The sequence below is a fragment of the Ursus americanus genome, chromosome 9, assembly GCF_024610735.1.
Source record: "Ursus americanus isolate L20-20 chromosome 9, mUrsAme1.1.p, whole genome shotgun sequence".
Lineage (NCBI taxonomy): Eukaryota > Metazoa > Chordata > Mammalia > Carnivora > Ursidae > Ursus > Ursus americanus.
The window spans coordinates 72,561,389-72,588,270 of NC_142135.1; the positions used below are offsets into that span (position 1 = coordinate 72,561,389).

Sequence of the window (26,882 nt, forward strand, 5' to 3'; positions counted from 1 at the left end):
CGTGAGTATTCAATAAGGTGTGTAAAAAAGAGTTGATAAGCTCCGTATAGGTACCAGGTTTCACAGAATTACAGAGTGGAAAAGGACTTCAGAAATTATCTAATGTGACTCCCACCCACCATTTTATAGTTGAGAAGTCAAGAATCAAATCTGACCTCGCTCCTCGGGTAGGTCTTTCTCTGTCTCGGTAGTCAGAACAAAACCTCAAAACCTGTCTTAAATAATTTCCATGGATGACACAGTAAAACTGAACCTGCTGCAGGTTTCAGCACTGTTGCCAGTCTGAGAGGGAGGAAATACTCCTCCCAGCGATTCTCTTGTTAATCAAAGAGTAGCAAGATATGGCGGGACAAGCACAAGATGTGGAAGCTGAAGTCATGACTGTAAGTGCAGATGCCTGCTAGTCAGCAGCTGTGTGCACTTGGGCCAGTCTCCTACCTCCTCTGAACCCCAGTGAATTCATCTTCAAATGAGAACAGTAATAATACCTACCTTGAGAGGCTGAAGAAAAGATTGGATGGCTTAATATGAGCCAATGTGCTTGGCAAGCTGCAACAGCACTTAACAAAGATTTGGTCCTTATTGTCATGATCAAATATTATTTATTAAACCACCAAATAAGCACAGCATGTCACTAGGCCTTAAGCAAAGCAGAAAGCAAGGAAGACAATGGGCTTTATTCACATTAGGGGTTTTCTCTCCCAAAGAGTCAGTTTTTACCAGCAGGTAATCTTATTTGTAAAATCCATTAAGTCAACCTGCTTCCGCAGTGAAACAACCCACTGCTCTTTCTCTGGTAACTTCTAGTAAATTCTTTTCTTAGTATTTTAAGATATTTCACTTAGGATTTTCTTCTTCTTACTTCTAGAGAACTGAGTTCTGAACATTACCTAGAGCAGTTCTGCCCAACAGAAATATAATGTAAGCCACGTACATAATTTTAACTTTCTGGTGGTCACATTTATAAAGTATAAAAAGCAACAGGTGAAATTAATTTCAACAATATAATTTATTTAACCCAATATATCCAAAATGTTATTGGTTCAACATATAATAAATATGGATATTATTAGTGAGATGTTTACCATCCCCCCTTTTTTTTTTCCACACAAAGTCCTCAAAATCCCCAGGGTATTTGACACTTACAACACACATCAATGGGGAATAGCCACATTTCAAATGTTCAATAGCCATGTGTAGCTCACAGCTACCATATTGAAAAGCCATGTGGGTCTAGAGCCTGGCAGGGTGACCACACCTACTGGTAGCGCAGACCTAGAAAAATTAACTTAGTAACTCTCCATGGAAACACTTAAGAACACTGATGGAAACAATCACATTCTAGCACATAGATGGGGGAAGGAGCCCTAGCAACATAAGTGACAGCATAGCAACACCGGCTGTTGTACAAAAGGGAAATTAGAAAACTATTACTTTGAAAAGGAGCACTTCTGGGAAGGTCATCCTTTTTCCATTTTGTTGAATGAACTAAAGAAACTGGTAATACCTATACGTGAATATACATTTGATAAGACAACATTCTCATTATCTTCTTATTCTACAATGCGGACACTGACATATTTTGTCACAATGTTGACTGTTCTATTTCTCACTTAGGATGACAATAAAGCAGGAAATCTTCCTATGACATAGCCTGCTCTGTGGGTCTTGGGGTCACTGGGAGGAGCTGAACTGCATGGAACAGGTTGGTCATCGGAAATCTTTCCATAACATTTTGTAAAAATACCCTGCTAATTCCTGGCTGGGGTCTAGTCTTTCAGTCTTGGAAGCCTAGTTCCATTTTCTTCTATTCCTCCCTTAGGTCCTCTTTCCCTTTGTAGCTACAGAGGCTGCTTGATCTATCAGAATAAAAACTGGTGGTGAGAGATGCCCAGAACTTGACTTCCCTCTCCATTGTCCCGACACCTAGTGGAGGGTGATGTCCTTTGCTCACCCTGAGGGTTGTTGTTTCTTCCGAAACTTATGAATAGGAAGGAATACACCAGCAGCCCAGCTCCATGTCTATGAGCAAAGTCAGCAATCATTATGTCTTGGTCGGAACTGCCGCCCTACCTCCCTCTCCTCTTTCTTTCTCCTCTGTCTGCTTACTCTAAATCCAGTGTTTTCCTGGTGTCTGTCTGTTTCCCTCTCTCACGACACCCTGTCCACTCCATCCCAAGGACTGAATGCCATAGGCCTGAGTAATATAAAACTGTGAGGGGCTCCTGGGTGGCTCAGCCAGTTAAGCATGAAACTCTTGGTTTTGGCTCAGGTCATGATCTCATGGGTTGTGAGATCCAGTCCCCTGATGAGCTCTGTGCTCAGCAGGGAATCTGCTGGAAGAGTCTCTCCTTCTGTCTTTCCCCCATGCGTGAGCACACTCTCAAATAAATAAATCTTAAAAAAAAAAAACATAAAACTGTGAGAGGTGGGTGATCAATGTGCTGAATTAATTTCCTAGAGATCAGCTGTGAACAGCAAACCTGTAAAGTAATGGATTTTTAATAAAGATTTTATTAAAACTTTTCACTTTCTTTATCAATGGAAGATTTCATATCTTTGCTTATAGCATTGCCTATAAGGAGAACCCACTGTTACCACTTTTAAACACCAGCCCTTGCTTTCATAGCAGGTGAGCTGACTCTGGTGAGAAAGCCAGTGAAAACATCTGGATCAGCCATAGTTTCCATTAATATTCAGCTGAGTAACCTTCCCTGACCATTTCAGTTGAAAGGGATTGCTCTCCCTCTGCTTCTCAAAATTCAATGTGCATACAAATCCCCAGGGGATCTTGTTCAATCATAGGTCACGGTTCAGTAAGTCCACAGGAGCCTGAGATTCTGCATTCCTGAGACACCTCTGAGAGATGTGGATGCTGCCAGCTGCAGATAGATCCTACACCTTGAGTTGCAAGCCAACAGCTCTGCTCTTAGCACAACATCACAGACAGATTTGGAGGTATGAATGTGACAGGACTCCTCTCCTAGACAACAAACCTTTTGAGAGCATATTCTTTTTCATACATGTTCCTTACAATGATTTGAAGTAGCTGTTTGTAGAATCCATGATTAAAAGGTTATCACTGGTCACTTATTTTTGTCATTTTATTCTCAACAACTGATTACAGTGACCAAGTCATGATTTAGTCGGTGGACTGTTAATGAATCTGCACATATCAACAGTGATTGAGTGAGAACGTACCTACGATCTCAGCTCTTCGCCCTCCCCAATCTGGGATCAGAAGTAGACCTCCAGGCTCAGGCCTTACTCTCAATATCTGATCAGGCAGAAATTATATAATGAGAACATAAATGAAACAAATTTCCCTTCAGTTTTATATCGTGAAGCACACTGTTACAGTTTGCTTTCATGATGCCCTTGATTTCAGAGTCTCACTTACCTTTACTATTAGCAAGTTTGTTCCTGGCCCTCCCTTGGATTCCCAGGTTTCTATTATGTTACCATTTGTGATGGCCACTGGCTTCTTCCCCACTTCTGACCTGTGTATTAACACAGGACTCTCAAGTCAAACACTTCCACACTACAGACCCCACTGGAGCCCTTAATATCAAGTTGACCTAAACCTGAGCATTTTCACAACTGAAGTTTTGTCCCTTTATTCCTAGAACCAGCTCATCTAATGGAATCTTGGTCTGGCTAGCGAAGCCTCGCTTTCAGCTTTGCTGTGATGAGTTTTATAATGGGTGTCAGTACAACTTTCCCATTCACACTACCAAGGATTGAAATTTCACCCTCCAATTTTGGAACAAAATTCTCTGTTTTTGTTCATTTCTTTCATGGCCTTCTCTCATGGCCTTCTCTCATGGCCAAATTTTTCTCCCTCAAGCTGAAAGTGCATGCCTTATGTACAATACCCTCATCTCCTATGAGCAGATCAGAGAATGGAACTCAGTGATGGTTTCCAGGATATTTGGTCATGCTTCCTTGACAGAAACTTCAGGTTTCCTCCATCACTCATTTGAGTCCAACCTTTATTTATTTACGTATTTATTTAGGGTGGGGGTGCAGAGGCAGAGAGAGAAAATTTCAAGCAGGCTCCACACCCAGTGCAGAGCCAGATGCAGGGTACGATCTCACGAACCTGAGATCATGACCTGAGCTGAAACCAACAGTAGGATGCTCAAACAAGTGAGCCACCCAGGTGTCCCATGATTCCAACCTTATCTTAAAGTAGGTAGATATTTTGCCCTTAAATAACCATAACTAATGACTACTTTTCAAAAGTATGAACACAGATAATATTTATGCCCTCCTTAGAATAGTGTCACATTACCTGTTCCTGTGTAGAACTCAATGTTTCAAACCCAACCATTACCAAATCAACAAAATTCCTATAGGACATCTGTGACTACTACTCTTAATAGCACATCCCCTGGAACTATGAAACCCTATGGGACATACTTCCTAATTTATTTTAAAATAACAGATCCAAGTACTGCAAATCTCTTTGGAGAGTCTTCTGGAATTGACCTACATTTAAAAAAATAATTATTAACAATTGTACTTTTGTAAAGCAGGAAATTAATTAATGAGCTGTAAATCTACCAAAATAAAGAAATCTTTACAAATCCTTTCCCCTGCTTTGCTGAAGGATCATTTCTTCATTGTTACTGTTACACTGATACAGCGACTAGGCCATAAACCAAAGATGCAAGTAACGGAGGACCATTTTGCTATGGTTCCTGCTCTAAGGGCTATCTTTGTTTTGATTATTGACTCTCTGCTACTGAAAAAAAGACCTGAAAAGTAAAGAATTCCCATATCTTTATTCATGACTATTACCTGAGCTTCAGAAAGAAGTCCAACTGCTCTTTACATGGATGAAATGTCTCAGATTGGTGGTTCAGAAAGGTGACTTCGTCCTTCTTAAATACAACATACTTGATGGGAAGCCAAGTCAAAGTCATCCCAAGTCTTTTTAGACTCGTATTCACTGTAGATCCTACTTTTTCTATATATGCATGATTTTCTGTTTGACTAATCCTCACCCACCTCACACACTGCCCACTGCTCTGTTTATATAAAAGGATTCCCCTGACAGGAAAACAGGGCATGTGCATAAATTAAACAAAAGAAGTAGAACTGATTCAAACAGCCTACTTATGAATCATGAAGATGAAAAAATAGTTTGACATACTTCAGATCACTTTAAAATAGATGCATAAATTTTTTTTTTAAATTAAATATCTGAAATGTCATCATGGGGTTGAAAATTGTTCAGCTTCATGACAGATGTCTAACATCCTAGAGATCCAGGCAATTCCTCTCCAGGAAAGGTTAATGCATTGTTCTCTTGTTCTAGCACACAGTAACATATCCCTATTCCTTAGTGAGTACAGGCCTGGAGACAGTCTCTGTATAGAGCTTAAATTCAATTTCTAGTATACTAAATCAGTGACAGTGTAATCCAGGACAGGCTTTTAATTTTAAAGCAAACCTAGCTCTGACAACAGTCTTCTCATTGACATAATGGATAGCTCTTTTTAAGCCCATGAAGCATTGTTCTTTTGCTAATCATAGCACTCCAGCTGTGCATACCTCACTATGTGAAATGGAAATGGTAATTTTAGCTTCCCAGGTCTACACGGTAGATATCTTAGAATTAGTGATATGGGAACACTTTCCACATCAGCTTCAAATGCTTAGATATGGGTTTTTGCGGACATGGTGTTATGTGATTATAACTAAAATTCAGAAACAAGTTACAATTCAAAACAAGTTACATTATACAAATAAGCTTAAGATTCTCTCTTCATGTATGAAATCATACTAGTTCCTAGAGGTTAGACACTAATGTTACCAACTCTGGAAAGTCCCTTATAGATGCCCTTTGACTTACGTAACCAGAGAAACGCTATAACGATGGCCTTAGAAGAACACGTACAGACTCTGCGGTGCACGCACCCTGGGGACTGGGCAAATAGCAAGAATATATAAGAGGAGCAAAACCAGCATTTTGGACCTGGAAAGAAACTTGAATGTTATTTTTTGACCAATCATACCATACAGATAGAAAATTAAGACTCAGAAGGAGGAAACCAAAAGAATATTTCAACTTCGTTGGAAGCCAGGAGCTGCACTGTATCATCATGGTGACACAGGTAACAGCACTTAGGTGACCTGCCTGGGGTCTGGGCCACCAAGCAATCAATTCATCTCTCCTAACTCCTCACATAGTCCACTTCCCAAAAGGACAGCTGCCTTTGTAAAGAACCATCAGTGATGGTTCTAATTTTGACCCATCATCTTAGGGTTGGAAAAGATCTAATGCTATCATTCAGATCATTGTTTCTAGAAAATATCCAGACTGACTTATTTCCATTTTAATCCTTCTTTAGTTTCTTTTGCAATCAGTAATCTATATCAGCTCTATGTGTATACAAGACATGAAATTACTGTTTTATGGTGATAAGAATTATGGTATTGATGGGAGTGGTAGTAGTAATAGCAGAAGCTACGAACTTTTTTTGCATTGACAAATAGAAGCACCAGAGATACAGAAATTGTCCCATACATAAATATATTCTCAGGCAGTCAAGTGTAGGTAAGAATTCAGTGAAAAAGATCTATCCCAAAGATTTCCCATTCTGACGTTTCTATCAGCAAGAACAGGAATGTCAGCTGGGCTTCTGGATGCATCTTTCTCAGAGGAGAACTAGTACTTTGTGAAATTTGGCCCCACTTCCCTAATTCTAGTGATCTAAAAAAAAAGAGAGAAAGAGAGAGAGAGAGAGCTGGGGCAATGGGTGGTATCCTTTCTAGATAACAAAATCCTTTTGGATTCACTGTACCCTTGGAAACTCAAGAAGCAAACAAACAAGCAACAAGTTCAGCCCCTTTCTCATAAAGAAGAGAGGATAATGCCTGGGCTTTATCCACAGGTCAGTAAATATTCACTGAGCATGTATATTTATTCACATAATTTCCACAACTACTAGAATAACTTCACAAGGGCTTTCCTGTGGTCTTCCTTCCCGACTGGCCATGCCATCCATTACCAGTGACAACAGCATATAGCTAGAAGGAAGTTACTTGGTGGTGGTCAGAATTAGGCAATGTCATTCAAGAGAATTTGTCTTTCCCTGACATTCACCAACACATTACAACTATTTCATAAAGTTACACATGATAAGCACTTTCTCATGACTAGCAGCACACTGCACCTTCTATTTGATAATGCATAAGAATATAAATCCAATTAAATCCAGTTCTAATCCCTAAGTCTTGCTTCCATAGGCCTAGTTAGTACACCATTCAAATTCTAAAGCAAGGCACTGGATTAGCCAGTGAGCCCATACAAAGGGGAATCATTCTGTTTATCTGTTACTCAGTGATTGGTGCTATTTAATATCATAGGTAGACAATTTCATTTGAACTGTAAAATACAGAACACGTTTAATAGCAAGTTGTGTACTTGGATATTCACACATTAAGGAGCTTTCTGTACATGACTGAACAAAGACCTTCAAAGCTACTGACCCAAGGATTTGTGCATGCTGTTCAAAAATGATAGCATCTATTTGTATAGATACTACTTTTAACTGCTCTATGAAGGAAGTCTGCAATTCCATCAGAATGTAGCAAGTATAACATTTTTTTTCACCCTTGTGAAGCAAACAGGATATAGTTCAAGTGAATGGAAAAATACAACTTTTGCACTAGTTATTGCAAAGATACTGAAATAGGTATATTGACCACATAGATTTATGCATAAATTATTCCAACTCATATAGAATCCCCAGTAAATGCACAGAGGACTGTCTGGTTTTGTGTGGATTTATATCCACTAGGTAACTCAGAGATTTAAATACCAAGCCCAGCACTCAAGGATGTTACATAGATTTGTGATGCTCCAGCAAAAACACCAGGTCCATAAACCAATGAATGGATTTCAAAGTAACATAACTGCAGTGTTTCAAGCAACCTCCTATTTCTTTCATCCGTGAAAAAGCAAAGGTTAGTCCACTATGTTTGGAGTAGCATGTAATGATGGAAACTGTCATAAAATCTCAAGGCTGGAAGATGATCTTTTAGTTCAACCTTCTGCATGATACTTAAAAGTTTTTTCTGCTGCAACTCTGCCTACAGTTTTCAAAACTATGCTTAGACCCTCCAACAGCAGGTAACTCACTGCTTCTAAGGAATCATTGTTGATCTTTGGATACCTTGTGATTAGTTAAAAAAATGCTTCCTTACATTGATTCAAAATCTCTCCTGTAACCCCCTTGCATCTTGTCCCAGAAGTCCTACACAAAAGCCCAATGCCTCCTCCTCGTTACAACCCTTCAGTACTCACCAGACAACATTGAACTTCTCAGTCTTCTCTTCTACCTAATGATCCCCAATCTCATCAACCATTTCTCATGTTGTTTTTTTTCTCCCACATCAATACTGAATTCTAGCCTAGAATTGGTGCAGAACTATATGACCTAAAAAGAAAAACACTTAACATTCTCTTTCTCAATTTCCACACTTGCAAAATGGAAGTGTTAGCTCAAAAATCCTCAGAGGATCAAATAAGAAAGACATGGAAGTCCTCTGAAAATTGAAAAGTGTTAACAAAAATAGAAAGAACAAGTTTCTAAGGACGAGGAAACCTAAATTTCAATAAGCTAAAGACCACAGTATCCTAAGGAAGAACTCTCCAAAACGTAGCAGAAAATAATTTTTTTTACTTTAGTGTAAATCAATGAAAAATTTCAACCTATCTGTTTTTCTGAAAAATCACTCCTTCACCTTGTTGGGTCTATTTATACACCCCAATTACATCCAAACTCTACCTCTTTAAAATCAATGAATTTTAATAAATGGAAAAGACTTTACTGAACCAGAGAGGAATTGATGACATGTTCTCTGAAACTCAACTTGCCATACCTTTGGATAAAACAATGTTTTAACACTTTGTTAACAACCTCACCTCTCCTCCCTGGCCCTTATAATCCTTCAAACATTCCTCCGTGCCTTCAGAATAAAATCTAGGTCCCATTCATTGTAGACTCAACAAATTCTCCCTCCTTATCTCTAGCTACTATCTCTTACTCCCTCTCTGTTCAAAGCACGCACTTAACTCACCTTGTTCCTTCTTGCCCCGCCCACTCCTGTTCCTTTACACAAAGTCATATACAAGGCTCTGTGGCCAATGCCGCACTTTATTCAGACAGCAGATTTTTTTCACCATTCAAACCTTCACTCAAACACCCCCTGCTCCAGGGTCTCACCTGAATCACTAAGATGGTCTGGGTTTTTTATTTCTATCATTGAGCTTATTTTATTGTATTGAAATTATCTGTTTACTTTTAGTCTTCCTCACCAGACAGTAGAATCCCTGAAAGATGATGTGTATTTTATCTATCTTGGGGTAGCTAGTAACTAACACAGTGCCTTGCATAGAGTAGGGACTCACTATATGTTGAATGAATAAACTAATTAATATGCAGTAGAGGGAACACAAATATACAGGAAAGTGACCATTGATTCCGCCTGACCTATGTCAGAATTCAGAACTAACTCCAAATCAATAAAGTACTTTTTCAGTAGTCAAAGGTGTAACCTAGATGCTATTTCCCTACCCATTCTTGATCTCTAGAACCTCTTTATCATTTGCAAAGCACTTTCCACACGTTCACATACATTCCACCATTTAATCATTAATGCCACCGCAAGACCATGTTACTTGGCTGCAATTTAATGCAACAAGCTCAGCATGTCCACATGGTGTATAGTAAGAGGAGCACCTGCCTTAACAGTCAGACAAGTTGAGGCCTAGTCCCTATTCTGCCAGTTGACTATGGGTGTGTTACTGAGCAGATCTTCTATCCTGTCTAAAGAGTGTCATGCCTGGTAAAGGTAAAGTGTCATTTTTATACATTGTTGTCATTATTATCCAAGTTGGCAGTTGGAGATAAGCTAATTGATCCAGAAAGAGCACAGACTTTAGGGTAAGGTGGGCCTGGCTTTGACTCTTAGCTGTATCACAAAAACAGCATGGATTTTTGCACCAGTTAATGAATCTCTCTAAGCCAGTTTTCTTATATATAGATAGATACTAATGATTTTCTCTTGGGTTACTGTAAAATTTAGATGAGATAAAGAGTATAAACATAGTTATAATTTTTTAAATGCTATATAAAATTGCTATTATTATTATTATTAGGCCAGGTTTAAGAATGACTTAACATTTCTCAAAGTGCCCTGTGTGCCACATCATCACAAGAGTATTTAATAAGTATACCCTTAAAAAGTTATTGATAACAGCACACTAGCTTATTAAAGGCTCTGAGAAGTCCTGTAGAGAGATCCATTTAACTCTATTTAACCTGCCATTTTCCAATTTACTTGAATAAGGAACACATGTTAGACCTTGTGGACTATCAAGCATCAGAAAAGCAGAGATGTTCTTTCACCAGGTCTTTCCCACATGATTCTCATGATAGATATTCAGAAACAAAAACCAAAATAGTAAAATAGTAAAAATACTCCCCATTCTACCATCCACTAACTCACTGACTTATTGTTTGCAATATGCCTACTTGCATTTAGAAGACAACCAAATATGTATATACCATACATACACAGGAAAAATGAAGGTAGAATTTTAAGAGTGAGTCATAAATTCTGAAGAAGGTATCTAGATATAATTGATCATCAGTGTGAAGACTAAAAATTGTTCTGATGAGGCATTTGTGATTCCCACTGGCTGAACTGCCCTCTTAGTAACTTCTGGAATCATATGAAATGAACAAGAAAAAAAAGTACTTATTCATTTGCAGTCACATTTCCTTTAAAGTCATAATTGCTCTTTTCACATGGTAGCAAAAGTTCACTTCATTATTTCAAATGGCTCTTTCTCAGAATCAACTCCTGTGACTTTAAAAGCTGCCATTAATTTTCCATTAGTAAACTTTAATTAAAATGAATATGTATCATTGCTTTCAACAGTTGCATTTGTAATAAATGTATAAATACATCTAAGTCTTGCCCAAAATGTTTCAAATAGCTATTTCTGAACAAGCAAACACTTTGATGTTATTTCAAAGGATTGTATCTACAGAAAGCTTTTAGAATCTTGCCCTTACCTAAAATAACTAGAATTTCATGGAAATACAAGGAAAAGTTACCAACCTAGCTAAAATCTATTTTATTGATCTTAGAAAGTAGCATGTTAAAACATGAATAATGACCTCTGAGCTTTGAACCATTCAGTACCTTGGTGTTTCTGTAGCATTTGTGTATAACGCATGGAAAAGAAAAGCTAGAAGAAGCAGAGGGATATTCCTAATTTAAGGCATCCTAATGGTCTAAGATAATGGTCTGATACAATAATCTGAGATGAACTGCATTTCACCAATTTATTATCTCAAAGATGCATCTGCTACACAAAGTTCCATTCCAATATCCCCACACTTGGAGAAGCTGAAACAATTTAGAATGTAACTGAATTCCACGAACTTTCTGATCCCTTTCCCATGTCCTACATTAGGCTAAAGTTTGTTTGTTCATTTGTTTAAACATACTTCATAAAGAGAAAGTGAGGCTAAGTCTTAGATCATACTTCCACCAAGTTACCCCACTAGCCTCCAAATATCTTAACTAGAATCCAAGAACAGTTAGATAATTCAGATTTACATATGAAGCACATTATGAAAATATAGATAAGTATCTGAAAATATTTTCAACAATACTTCCTTCCAGACAACCATGTATTAGCAGGAAAAACTTCAAAACCTCTAAGGAAAACATTGTAGAGATACCTAACAAAGAGGAGTCATGTGTGACCACAGTTTCTCCAAGGGTTGGGTTGGTTAATGCGTTTGTCGGACAGCGTGTGCTTTTCCTTCTGCATGCAACCTTACCCTTCCATTCCTCCTCCTCGTTGATCAGCTTTTCCATATGGCCAGTTGACCAGTGGCTGTGGTCTCCCTGACATTTGTTTAGGCCCTTCCTTTTCTGAATTACTTCTCACTTTCTGCATTTTATGTCCTCAGATAACTAAATGTCATTTTTCCACTGGGAAAATGTTCGGTTTAGAAGGTTTAGTAAACACAACGATAATTAAAATTATTTTTTTCAGTTCACAGAACTGGATATGATATTTTTCACAAAATATCAATCTGTAGGAAGCAATGAATAGTTCTTCAGTTAATATATTGAGAAGTGTTTGCATTATTTACATGAAGGTAGACATTTTAAAGGTGATTGAAAATAAGTGATTTCCAAATCTTGCATAAAGTTTGCAAAAGTTAACAAATGGAATGTTCAGCTTCATTTTCCACATTATCAGATTAAAACTACTAATCATATGAACCTAGCCACTAAACAATGTCAGTAATTAACACAAATATTTGAGTTCTTCATCAAACTTGAATAAGGGCATCAAGCTGTAAGTCTTCATAATAGTCATCCATGGAACATAACAGCTATTCCATTTAATTGACATTTCAAAGTCCTTTGAGTCCAAAACATGGAGGTTTCCAACATCAATTTGTCTGACTGCATATCATATATCCCTTTTCCAGAAAGTATCTGTTTGGGAAAAAAGTTTCACAATTTGAAAAGTCACCACCTATGGCAATGTTTACCCTGCTTTACAAAGCAGTGGTCCCAGGAAAGGTTGCAAAATAACCACATTTGCTCTTATCAACGAAAGCACAACTGTTCACCACTAATAAAAGAAGTATTTAGTCCCATTCCACAAATCCTCTGAGTCGTTTCCACATGGGATACCTCAGCAGAGTTAATGATTTCTAACGTCTTTATCACAAAGGTCACTACAAATGAAATTGAAATGGACACCAACCTAGCAGCATGTAGCCCCACATTGGCGCACTTATTAGGAAGTTTTCTCATTTTACTTAGACTACTTACTTATTAAGACATTGGAAACAGAAAAAGCTCTGGAATATTAACATCTAAGTGCTTCAACACAAATAATTTTTGTAGGTGTAAGATATTGCTTCAAAAAGCTATCAAAAACATATAAAAGTTGAAGGAACATATTTCTGAGCAAACTGTTTCATTATATTCCTAAATCTAGGTGGTGACTGCTCAAATGACAGCTCCCTTTGCCCAGAGAGTTTAGCCTTGTATTCCAGTTTCTAAGTGGAAGTGATATCTGTGTAAAAAGATCAGATGACAAGTAGCAGAGCAACCAATGAAGATGCCAAGTATGATTGAAGTTTACAAGACGCATTACCCCTTTCCAAGGGTTCTTAGTTTTGTGAGAAATCAGAATATGGGGATACTGCAAGATAATCAGAAAGTGCCTCATAAAAGTAAGTCTGGGCCCCATAAAGTTTACTTACTCATATTTGGAGATAGATATATAGGTTATAGATAGAGATATAGGTATAGGTATTCTCCAAGAAAAAGACAAGCCAACTCCCTACTAAGCTTTTCACTTGGAGCGCAGTACTTCTCCAACATTGAGAATTAAAAAGTGGGTACTTCACAGCAGTTAAGAATTCCCATATAACTAGAATTAGCAACTGGGAACAAAAGAAGCCATCCAAATTGCAATATAAACCTAGAATTCAACATAATAAAAAAGGATTTTTAGAAGATCTGACGGAATTCTCTCCTATTCAACCGAAACAATATCACTAAAAATGGGGAGGGGGTAGCGTATAAACACAGAGAAGCTAGTGAAGCAGAGTGGGAACACAGAAGGGATAGGTTGATCAAAACCACTTTGCTGCCTGTCGCTTGTTTCTCACTTCCCTCCCACCCTAGGCTGTGATCACAAATCTTAAAAATGCAAAACCCAGTTTAAGGAAAAAAAAAAAAAACTGAAAGAGTGTGCCTAGGGTTACTACCAGAGAAACCCTAAACGATTTCCGTGCAAAAGCAAAGCAGTGAGGATGTAGTAGCAGCAGCAGATCTCCCTCTTCCCCACCCCTGATACGGTACCTCCAGATTTGCCCGAGCTGCAAGATGTGGATGAGTGACTGCAGGAGCCAGATGCAGAAGGAGCAGGACGCAGACCTGTGTTTGCCGCTGGCCCGGGTGGCCCCGCTACTGTTGCTGCCGCTGTTGGTGGCGGCGATGTTGCTCTTACTGGCGTTGGATGCTTGCCTTTGCGGCGTGGAAGGACGAGCCTCGCCTTCCGCGGCTGCAGACCCACTGCTGGCCACCGTCTTGCAATCGGCTCCAGGCTGAGGGCAGCTGGAGGCAGCAGCGGTCGTGGCGCTGTCCTCGGTGCTGAAATCGTGCACAAACCAGCGGAAGCTGAACACTTGCACCGAGAGGGAGCCGAGCACCACGAAGAAGAGCGTGAGCCCGAACCACCAGCGCTGGCCGCGCAAGTAGTAGTCCACGGCGAGCCAGATGTCCGTGCCCACGTCCGCGAAGTACACGGCCACGGCGGCCAGGATCCAGAGGCAGTCCCACAGCGAGTAGCGCCGCTGCTCCCTGCCCAGGCGCAGGCACAGCGCCGCCGAGCCCGCCCCGCTGCCGCCGGGGCCGCCAACGCCGCCGCCCGGGCCGCCCAAGCCCCCGGAGCCGCCGCCCGAGCTGCCGCTCCCGGCGCAGCAGCAGCAGCAGCGCGAGCAGCCGCCGCCGTCCGGGCAGCAGCCGCCTCCGGCCGCCTCCTCGTCCTCGGCTCCCGACCCCGACGGCAAGCCCGGAGCCAATCCCTGCACCGAGCCCGAGTGGTCCGAGTTCTGCAGCGGGGTGAACGCCACGTCGCTGCTCTTCTTCATTTTCAGCCTCCCGTCTGACTTAGCGGCCATGATGCCTCCAAACCGGAGGAGAGCCCTCCTTTATCTGACACCTTTCCCCGCTGTCTCCTCCTCCCGCCACCTCCTCGCCTCGCCCCGGCTTCCCTCCCTGGCGGCGCGGCTCCCCCTCCTCCTGCTCCTGCGCCGGCTCGCCCGCCGCCGCCCGCCGGGCTGGGCGCTGGGCCGGGCTAGCGGCGCGCCTGGGGCCGGCAGGAGCGCCGCCTGGCTGCCTGCGCGGAGCCAAGCTGCTCGCGGCGCCCCGCGCGCGCCCCTGCCAGCCGCCCGCTCTCCTCGCCGTCCCGGCCCCGCGGCTGCCGCCCGAGCCGCCGCCGCCGCCAGCAGCAGGAGCAGCAGCGGCCGCCGCGGCGCTCCTCGGACCTGCACATTCCTCTCCTCCCCTCGCGCGCGCTCCCTCCTCCCGCTTCCTCTCCTCCACCAGCTGACTCCGAGGGAGAGGATGACCTCATCCCTTCTCTTCCAGCTGCCGCCGCTCCCACCCCGGCTCGGGAGGGGCGAGGGAGGAGGAGGGCCCCGGAGGAGGGGCCGGGACCCAGAAGCGCGGCTGCGGTGGGGGTGGGCGGCCGGCCGGTCCCGGGGGCCAGGAGCCGCGGCCGACAGGTCGGAGGGGGACGGTCGAGGACCCCAGCTCACGGGATTTCGGGGAACGCTGGATGGATTTTAATGACAGAGGGGGAGGGGCAGGAAGGCGCAGAGAGGAGGGGTCCCGGCGTCCAGCCCTCGCGGAGGTCGAAGAAGAGTGGGCACGGGCGGGTGTGGCAGCGGCGAGGGCGCAGTGGGCGCAGGCTTCTTTGTATTCCGTTCTGATCTGCGGGTACCTGGAGAAGGGCTGGATGTGCAGCTAGGGCTGGCGACGGTTGGGAGACCGGGTTTAACTCGGACGCCAGGGCCCCGAATGCTGGAAGCGACAGTGGGTGTGCCCGGCCTTGGAAGCGCTGGGGAGAGAGAGGGCGTGCAGGGCCCGCAAAGGCACCGAGCGGAGCGCAGAACCGCGGGCCCAGAGTGCTGCGGCGGGTGGGCGGGTCCTCGGGGAGCCCTAGCCCGCGCCCTCGGGGGAAGGAGCGAGCCGGGGTTCTCCGAGGGGCCGAAGCGCCGGGCTCCCAGAGGTGAGGAGGCGGCCCGGGCACCCTCCGCGGTCCAGGCCCACGCCGCCTGGTCAGCACGCCCCACGCGCTCTCAGCCGCCGGGAAGCAGCCGAGCCAGGGGGAGCGGCGGGTCCGGAGGCTGCCCTCGACCGTCTCCTCCCGCGGGTGGGAAGCGCAGCACCCCTGGCGGAGGTTCCGAGCGCCGCGGGGCGGCTGGGCGGGGCCGGCAACAGCGGGAAACTGAGTACCGGCCGGCTGGTGGGGAGCGGCAGAGCCGCGAGCTGGCGCCACCTCCCCTACTCCAAAAGGAGAATTACCTTCTCTTAAAGCTGTAGGAGTTAAGGGACTTGATGTGTGGTCCCACAACTCCAGGAATGACTCGAATAAATTAAATCCGTGATCGGAGTGGTTCACCAAATTAGATATACAGAGGATATAGGATACTTGGGGGCTTGAAAAAATTCTTAAAAATTCAATACATATAGGATCCTCATTTTTTTTCAACAAGAAAACTTAGTCTGATTTGTCTCACTTAACTTCTGCCGTGTAAGAGACAGAGAGTGTAATTCTTTAATTACACTGTGACTCACATGTTTTAAGACCAGAGGGAAGTGAGGCAACACGTGTTACACTGCCATTAAGAGCACCAGTTGTGGTCTTCTAAATCTGGAGGCAAAACATAACACCCTCCCCTCCTTCCCTGTTGTAGACACAGGCTGTTTGAACCAGTGTATGTGCCATTCTTAATTAGTAGCATCATGAAGTAGAAGTGCTTAAGAACTTCTGTATGTAGAAATAGCCACTGCAGACATCTGGTGCTAAAGCTCATCTGCTGTTTAAGCACCTACCTGAACAAAGTGGAATTCTCCCCCACCGCTGGATGCGTCCCCCTTCATTCTTACAGATTGGTGCCCTGGGCGCTGCTTTAATTGGCTTTTCCTGACTGTGTGGAAGGAGGGTATTGGGCCACAGAGCCCATAAACGTGACATGGCATGTACAGATCCAGTGTTTCTAGCAAAAGGCATGGCCAAGTGATGAATAAAGGTCAGTGCAGTACCACTGAGCCAGTTAGAATGCCAGGCGAAGGGTGTATTTTTAAATCTAGCTTTAAACCTGGATCCTCTTGAAGTAAGAAAATTCTTTTTAGAATAACACTCTGGTACTATTTCCCCAAGGTCCAAATCTAAGATTCCGTCTCCAGGGCACTACAGCTGATCTTACTGCGTGCCAAACCACTGGGGAGAGGTATGATCTCTTAGGTGACCGGGTCCTAAGGGATGGAGTGTATTCTAGGTCAGATGCAGTAGCTTTAAAATGCCAGATGTGAAAAGGCCCTGCAGAGTATCTGAGGTTCTAAAGGCCTGAAGCTGACTGAAGCTTCCTTTAGAGCAGGGGTGTTTCTTAGTTGGTAACTATGTACCTAGCACAGTACCTGCATGGACTATTTGCTCAGTAAATTATACTTGAATGAATGCATGAATTTATAGAACATTCCACAACAGGAAGAATGCCACATTCCATACTATGTTCCCATGGAAACATAGGAATTATAAAACTTACCTGTTAGGTTCTAAAAAAGAAATAGCTAGTAATGGTTTCCTTAATAATACATTTATTCAAAACTGTCTCGACTCTTTTTAAAGTTTCTGTCTAGACCATCTCTGGAAAGTGATGGTGGAAGTTAGTGGAAGGAGTGTTCAAGTAGGAGATCAGAGGATGAGCATTCACATCTAGGCTCTGCTTACTTACTGGCCCCAGGATCTAGGCAAATTGCTTAATACACCAGATTAATAGGAGGATTAGATGAGATAATGCATATTACTGGGCTTTGTATACAATATTGTTCTCAAGAGTCTCTAATCCCATAAGTCTATTATTCACATCTCAGAATGCGGATTTTAATATCACCTGCTCTATCATAATCACTGCACCTGTCAAGGAAGATGGACATAATGGTTAAGCACTCAGAGTTCAGACTCAGACAGAGGTGTCCTTGGGCATGTTATTTAACCTCCCTGGCTCTCACGTTCATCATTTGTAAGTAGGGATGACAACAGTCTCTAGTATCCACAGTTGTTGCCAGGAATAAATTAAATGATACAGGTAAACTGATACCATGTCCAGCCCATTCAAACACTAAATACATAATATTCTCTTAATAGTCTTCATGTTTCTTCCGCCCCCTCATGTTTTCTGGTTTAACTAAAATTTTACGTTCAGTTTGTTCACTCTCCCTAAAATGAGACTTCCTCAAAACACCGTCCTTGGACCGCCTGCATCAGAATCAGTTGGTTTTTGATAGTTTCCTGGCCTATCAGAACTGTAATCTCTCCTTCGATGATCTTGTCTTCCATTTTATCTCAGAGGTTTACTTCCATTGTCATAATCTAAACCTTGGCGTTACCCAATTGCGAGCATCATCTCCATCACAAGTATCCTACCGTGATTAATCACTCCTAAATGGTTAACTCACTCCCTCAAGTACCCTTGGATTCAATTCCACTTCGTTTTCATACCCATTAACTAATCTGGTCCTCACCTTTTTCCTTACATCACTGAACTTCCATGGTCAGTCAGCATTAGCCCTGCCTTGAACACATCTTCATCCCTGTCATCCCTCCTACTTGACGAAACACCAAGCCTGTTTACACCCCACTCTCCACTGACTGTGGGTCTGAGCCCTTGCAACTGGCCATGGCTGGAGGAACGGTGCAGCCACGCTGACTGAGCTCCTTTTGGATCCATCACAGAAAGCCTACAGTGGACCCTAGGCCTGTTCGGCATCACACCAGGCCTTCCTTGTCCCTTTTCTCTTCTACTCTTCTAAATAATTATTTCTTTTCTGATTTTCCCTTCTCAAACTTTTTTTTTTGAAAAGATGTTATGCATTTATTTGAGAGAGAGAGAGAGCAGAGCGAGAGAGAGCAAGAGCCGGGTGAGGGACAGAAGAGGAGGAAGAAGCAGATTCCCCAATGAGCAGGGAGCCAGGTGCCAGGGTTGATCCCAGGACCCTGAGATCATGACCGGAAGCTTAAGGCAGACACTTAACTGAATCACCCAGGTACCCACCTTCTCAAATTTTAAATACCTCTTTCCCCTTACTCTCAGCTGATGCTTCCCATTTCACTGAGAAAAAGGAAGCAATCAGAAGAGAATGCACAAAGCTCTCAGTACCTTCTGCCCCCCCACCAACATTTGTACCCACATACTCAGCCTCCTGCTTGTACAAGGAGACCCCACTTGCTTACCAGCTCCCATCCTCTCTTAATGCTCAAAAGCACAATTCATGGCTAATTTCAACAATCATGAATTTTCCCTCTGTTGGAACACCCTAATCAGCATATAAACATGCTGTTATTTATCCACTAGTTAAAAAAACAAAGCAAAATAAGCAAACACACAAACAGAAACCCACCAAAACTTCTTTTGATTCCAATGCCCTTTTAGCCACCATGAAATCCCCCTACAGCCTTTCACACAAAGTTCCTCTAGAGTTGCCTAGGCTGGGTTTCTTCAATTTCTTTTCTACCCTCTCGCCTGCAGTCAGATACACCCAGAACCGCTCCAGTGAAACTGCCCTCACTAAGTGCGCCATTGATCTCTACTTTACTAAACGTCCCACTTCTCATCTTACTTGGGACCTTCAGCAGCATCGGCCTAGTTGACCACTGGCCCACTGTTCACCAAAATGTGTTCTTCACTTGGCTTTCACTGTACCACACACTTGTTTTTTTCTGTGTCAGAGCCTGCTTCTCTGCTAATTCTGGGTCCTTTGCTAATTCTTTCTCATTTCCTCTATCTTTAAATAGGCTCAGTCCTCAAACCTTTCTCTGTGTACTTTTGCTCCCTTGATAATTTCATGAAATCTTGTTTTAAAATACCAGCTATATGGTGATAACTCCCATATTTATTTCTCTAGGCTGGATATGCCCTGAACCCCAAGAATACACCAAACAACTTTCTCAATGTCTGTACTCAGATGCCTAATGGACATCTCAAATTTAAATAGCCTGAAATTGTACTTCAAATCCTCCCTCACCCCTCAAAATCTGTTCGTCCTTCCTCATATCAGTTAATGGCAACTCTGTCCTTTTGCTTCTCAAACAAAAAACAAAACAAAAAAAATTGTAGAGTCATCCTTGGCCACTTCTTTCTCTGAGGCCCTATGTCTCATCTGCCAGAAAATACATTTTGGCTCTATGTTCAAAATGTATTTTTATTTGACCATTTCTTACCATCTTCCTTGATGCCACTCTGATTTGACTCACAATTATCTCTCCCCTGGACTCTTGCCTCCCTACTGGTCTTCCTTTTTTTTTCCCCTGTGGCCTTACAGTCAGCATAGCAGTCCAAGTGATCCTTCCGATAAGCAAGCCGTATCATGCTATTCATCTGCTCAATCCAGGTTGGCAACATAATTTGGGGCCCAGTACAAAACGACCCTGGCAAGGGGCAAGGAAGCCATTCTCCTTTCCCACAAGCCTCTGCTTCAATCCATAGTGGACAAACAATCCTCAAGAGATTGCAGCCTTCACACTGAGACATGATCAGTACGTGGATCCTGGGTGGGCAAGACACCCCTGCTGAAGGCTCCTGGGGCTGCCAGCCCAAGAAAGGGAAGGCTACCGCCTTGCCTCACCCTGAAATGCCATGGATCACACACCTGGCCCCAATCTTCCCCACTTCTGTGCCCAGGCCTCCACTAAAAGTGGAGGACAATGGTAATGGGACACAGGGGAGAGATCACCAGGAGATGGAGAATAGGTAGCAAAGAATCCAAGAGAGGCAGGGAGGCAGAAAGAGAACTGCTTGTGAGCTGAGGCTCTAAGTCTTTACATGTGCTTCACTGTCCCATCAGAATTCACTTACAAAACACAGATTCAAAGAATAAAAGTTGGCAAACGCAACGCATTAAAGTGTGAGGACCTTCTGAACATGGAGCCCTGTGCATCTGCACTAGTCACACCCTCGTGAAGCCAGCCCCGGCTTATCTTCATCCAACACCATCTCATCTTTCACCATAGAAAAATAAAAGTTTTCACCTTGGCATGCAAAGCCGTGCATAATCTGACTCCTGGGGGACCAGTTTTCTTCAGACCCTGTTCATCGATTTACTTCATCTGCTGCATCTACCCTGCTCTGGTTATGATACCTCAAATACACCAAGAAGGATACTGCCCAGGGTCTTTGCAGATGCTGTTCATGCTTTCTAGGATGCTTTTCTCCAAGGATCCGAAAGGTTTGTTTCATTTTCTTCAAGTCTTTACTTCAAATCCTCATTCATGAGACCCTTCACCTCTAGCTTGGTCATCCTTATTTTGAGTAAAGGTCCTCTCTTCACCTTACTTACACACTTAGTCCCTACATTTAAGCCGAGGGAAAGAGGTCTGACTCTTTTGCTTACCTATCCAAAGCCCTTACTCAAAATTCTGATTTTGAACCTCTCTGAACCTCTCACTCAGGGTTCTAAATTTTTTTATAAAAGCTAGCATGGGGGACAGAATAACCTCTCCATTCTGCAGAGAGCCCACACACCTACCAGTAGGTACTGAGCTTATCCTATAGGTTCCAAAGTAGAAGACATATCAGAATATGCATTAATGTTAACATGTGCCCCAAAGATTCACATCAGATGAGGTGGAAAGCAGACTTTGTTAGGGTCTACCTAGAGTATGTTTTTGTATTTTTTATAATCCAACTTTTGAGAGGGAATACATGGACTCAGGAGAGGTGTAGGGAGAAAAACAGAGTCCATATTAAATATTTTCATTCAATTTATTTGACCTTGAAAAAATAGAGGTGAAAAATAAAGTAGACCCAGCTATTTCCTATGGTCAGCCAGGAAAACCTGTGGTTAAATATTAACCAAATTAAGGATTCTACTTGCGCTATGGTACGGACTGAATATTTGTCACCACCAGTCTGTGGTGCTTTGTTATAGCAGGCTGAGTAGACTCAGATGGAGTGGTTATCCATACTAACAGTCTTCTCTTGTATTTTTGTTTACTAATAAGAACTTTGTTTGGGGGGAAAAAAAGTTAGCCTTATATTACCGAAGTAACTGAATGCTACAGAGACATTTGTCTTAACGAATAAGCCAGTGGTATATGTTCCAGAACCTTTCTCTGGAATCCACCCAGAAAATTACCAAATTGAATATCTTCCACTTAAAGTATCAACCATAATTTTGAGAAGATTATAGGGTTTCACATCCAGTCATTTCAAATTAATGCAGAAATACCCTCTGGGCGTGTTCTAAGAATTGGTAGGAACCCATCATGATGGAGTTATTTGCTCTTGCTTATTGACCAGTGACTCCTCCTATGTGCCAGGACATCCCCCAGATATGGGGAGATGTCTCTTCTTGAGACATCTGGACTATACCCTTGCCCTACCATAAAACCCATTTTCCTAACTCATGTCCATTCTTTGGGCTTCCATTTAAATGAATAGAAGAACATATAGTTTTTTAAATGTAATTTAAAAAAAGAAAGAAAAGAAAACTAGGGGCACCTGGGTGGCTCAGTTGGTTCAGCGGCTGCCTGTGGCTCAGGTCATGGTCCCAGGGTCCTGGGATTGAGTCCTGAGTTAGGCTCCCTGCTCAGCGGGGATTCTGCTCCCCACCCCCCCACCGCTCCTCCTCCTGCTCTTTCACTTGCTCTCTCTCTCAAATAAATAAACAAATAATCTATTTTTAAAAAAAGAAAGAAAAAGAAAAACTTTGCAACCAAGAGGAAATAAAATTATCTCCTACCCTATATTTTTCAAACACTATTGTCTTGTTAAGACCTCATGACAACTTTGAAAAACAACACTGACAGGCATCAATATCACCATTTGAAAAAAAGAGTCAAATGAGACCTTGAGAGTTTGAAAGACTGCTCGGTATCACAATTCTTCTGGGATAAGTTAAGAAGATGTGTTTTTCCCTTAAAACTGTAGAGATTCTTGAAACCTTTAAAATAAAAAGAGTGGCATGACTAATTTTGCATTTTGGAATGAGCAGCCTAGTAGCAGAGTGGAGAATTAAAGAGAGATCTTGTATAGGACACTTTATGATGTATGATAGTCTACCAAACTTCCATGTATGTACTCTGTGCCCAGAGTCTAACACAGTGTCTGCCATACTAACAGGCACTTGATAAATATTCTGGGAGAAGGTTTCCCAGACAAATAACCTGCACCTCTTCTGAGGACCATGAGAATTTCAGAAAGCTAAAGTTCCAAAAGCACTGAGATGTCTGGACTGCTCAGAAGTCAACAAAAATGAGCTTTTAAACAAAATTTAGAAAAGTACTATGGAATTTAAAGTTTACAAGTTGGGGAAGGAGCAGATTAGTCAAGAACCAAAAATGACTGCTAGAGGAAATTGGAGGGTTGAATTGTCCCAATATTTTAATTTCCAAATTGGCATAGCAGCACAAGCTGATTAAAAGCAAATACAGTGAGATGCAATTTAGGGTCTAAAGTGAAGTGTCTTAAGAGCTGTGAGCACAGGTTTAGATTTGATGCAGAAAAAAGGAGGGAGACCTGTGTTTCTTTCTATACTTCATAATAGCCTCCGACTGGCAAGTGTGCTTTGTTTCTGAGGTATTTTGGTGAGTCACTTAAGTCTTAAAATGCATTTTTCCCATCAGAAAAAAAAAAAGGACAAATGGTGATTAAGTCCCCAAACCAGCCAATAAAAACCTGTCTAACTCTGACATAGTTGAAATGTACATTTGCAATAAAAAAGCAGAAAGCACGTTGTTTCCATTCTAGCACTTAGACAAATTTTAAAATTACTACAGTCTTGAATAAGAAAGAGTTTTACTTTTATTAGATGCTGGTATTTGAGAGGAAAGTAAAATGAAAAAAAAGCAGATGAGCCCCTTCAGGAGAAAGAAATTAATTCCCTCCCTTACCTTCCACCCTGCGCGTGACCTACATTTGATGACTTATTGCCAAACAATAGAGTATGGTAAGGGTGGGGAGTAATTTTCCAATGGAGAAATCTGGCGAACATTCCCTTGGCCAGGTGATCTAGGTCAACATTCACAATGATAAGTCATGTTGATTGCAGGTACCCCTAAAAAATGGGATGAGGACACTTCCCCTCTGTGGTCTTCTCCCAAACCCACAACTCCAATCTAAACATGAGGAAATCATTAGGCAAATCCTAATAGAGGAACATTCTACAAAATTCCCAACAAGTACTCTTCAAAATTCTCAAGGCCATCAAAAATAAGAAAAGTCTGAGAAACTGTCACAGCCAAGAAGAAGCTAAGAAAATGATAACCAAGTGTAATGTGGTATCCTGGATAAGATCCTGGAATAGACATTAGTGGATAAATCAGTGCAATTCAAATGAAATTCAAAGTTGGGTTAGTAGTAATGTACCAATGTTGGTTTCTTAGTTGTACCAATGTAACACACTAATGTAAGATGTAAAACTGAATGAGAAGTATATGTAGGAACTCTCAGTGACATCTTTGTAACTTTTCTGTAAATCTAAAACTAGATTAGCAAAAAAATATATTTGCTTATACAAAGTATAAAAAGAGCTTTATAAAGATATTGAAGGAGACCCTCCCACTCTCAAGAGCATTAGAAACTGACAGAAAAAATTCTTTATTCTAATTTTACTTCAAAACTTATAGTCTTTGTTTTCTATGATGCAGACACATCACTGGCATTTTTCTTAAGATAGGACTTGAGGGATGTAGAGGACAGCAAACAAAATTCGTGTTAGACCAGGGGAGTGAATAAGAAAGGAGTGGGGCAAGATTTTGGTGAGGGCTCAGCTGGAATTTTGAGGAATGCTAATAGAAATGAAAAAAACAAAAATGTTGTAATAAAGAGATGAAATTGCAAGACTGAATAAGATAAAGCAAAGGAGATGAGTCACCATAGTGTGGGGCAGCCAGCCTGGACTAGCTTGGGTATAGAGGGTGGGTCAGACCCTCTGGCCCCACAGTGCTACAGGAAATAGTTTCCTCTTTTAGAAATTCATGTACAGTCCCACTTCACCCTGAGACCCAGTGAAAAGAACAGCAGTTTGCAAAGTACCTAGACTCTATGTGAAGAGTTATTAGCTACCTTAAAAGCATTGCTGGAGGTGCAGGAGAGAGTTGAACTGATGGAGACAGAGTCACTGGTGGACACTGTTTTTGCACTCTCCACCTACCTGGTTAGCACAGGTGAGCAAGCTTGGATGTGCCATCCTCCTGATGTCTTACTAAGGCAGGCAGGGGTGAGCAGTCATGGCACAATCCCACCACCTTTCTGAAACCAGTGAGCATGCCCTGCTGCCTATACCCTCCAGCTGCCTAGCCAAAGCCAACAGGTGTATACAATCCTCATAGGTGACACCCCTTGATTGCCTGGCCCTGGTGGCCAAGGGGCTTGCATTCCTGAGTTCCATGGGAATGTAACAATTAGAAAGACAGTTCTTAACAGGTCACTATTCCTGGGGCACTGATGGACAGCAGACTAAAACACAACTTCAATATTCCTCTGATAAAGGCATATTAATCTGAAGCTTCAGCTTGAGGGATAGGCTTCAGGTTTCCCATACATCTAGAGGCTAAAAAGGCCCTCCTGGGGAGCATAGGCAATGAGACACATACCATCCTTGTACAACTCTTTGATCTCATTACAGGTCAATGAGACCTCCAAGAAAGGAACTTATACACTTGTCTACTTTTTTACAACTGTCACCCAGGGGACATCTCCTGACCTCCTGGTCTGTAGGCCAAAGAGATTATGATCACAGTTCCACAAACTGTATATATTTGTATACTTTAAAAACTGCAACCTGACAGTCTGGCTTCAAAACAACCTGAAATTTGATGCTGGGTGAGATCCCTTCTGTTGGAACACTGACAAATCTTGGCACACCCTTAACAACAGGGTCATATCAAGAATAAATCAAGTGGTTTAAACAACCACAATAGTTCAAGAGACAACCAAGAGATAGGGCAAGGTTGCATAAGAATGATTATCACCTGCACAAGGTGATTCCTTCAAGACTGAGAAGGTAGCCATTTTACTTCACACATAGAAACAAACCAGAGAATCCAGCAAAGTGAGGAAACAGAGAAATATATTCCAAATGAAAGAACAAGAACAATGCCAGAGAGAAAGACCTTAATGATGTGGAGATAAGTTGTCTACCTGGTAAAGGATTCAAAGTAATGGTCATAAAGATGTTCACCAAATTTGGAAGAAAAATGCATAAACACAGTGAGAACTTCAATAAAGAGATAGAAAATATTAGTACCAAACCGAAGTCACAGAGCTGAAGAATAAATAACCAAACTGAAAATACACTAGCGGGACTCAACAGCAAACTGGATCAAACATGAATAAAGCAGTGAGCTGGAAGACAAAACAATGGAACTCACCCAGACAGAGCAGCAAAAAGAAAAAAAGAATTTAAAAAAATGAAGATAACTTAAGGAAACTGTAAGATAACATCAAGTGGAACAATATTTGAATTATATGAAAAGAGAGAGAGAGAAAGGGGCAGAAAATTTATTTGAAGAAATAATGGTTGAAAACTTCCCTAATCTGAGGAAGGAAACAGACATTCAGGTCCAGGAGGCCCAGAGAGTTCTAATAAGATGATCACTAAGGTATCCACATCAAGATAAGACATTATAATTAAAATGTCAAAGTTAAAGATAAAAAGAAAATCTTAAAATCAGAGAAAAACAACTTGTAACATACAAGGGAAACCCCATAAACCACCAGCAGATCTCTCAACAGAAAGTTTGCCCACCAGAAGGGAGTGGCATTACATATGGAAAATGCTAAATGGAAAAAAAAAACAAAACAGAAAACTTCCAGCCAAGAATACATTATCTGGCAAAATTATTATTCAGAATTCCAGACAAGCAAAAGCTAGAAGAGTTCATCACTACCAAATTTGCCTTACAAGAAATGTTAGAGACTTTTTTTAAGCTGAATAAAAATAGCACTAATTAATAGCAAGAAAACATATGAAAGTAAAAATCTCTCTGATAAAGGTAATTATATTGTAAAGGAAATGGATTAATCACT

General features: G+C 42.0%; 1 protein-coding gene across 1 annotated transcript in view; it reads right to left on the reverse strand.

The window, feature by feature from the left end:
- The window catches only part of LOC123786726 (XK-related protein 4), a 250,078-nt gene extending 235,150 nt beyond the window's left edge, over window positions 1–14,928 (reverse strand). Inside the window, exon 1 of the mRNA XM_087864432.1 lies at window positions 13,927–14,928. Within this exon, the coding sequence (XP_087720558.1) occupies window positions 13,927–14,747 (821 nt within the window). The 5' untranslated portion in view covers window positions 14,748–14,928. The remainder of the gene's footprint in view (window positions 1–13,926) is intronic.
- Window positions 14,929–26,882: the final 11,954 nt, after the last annotated feature.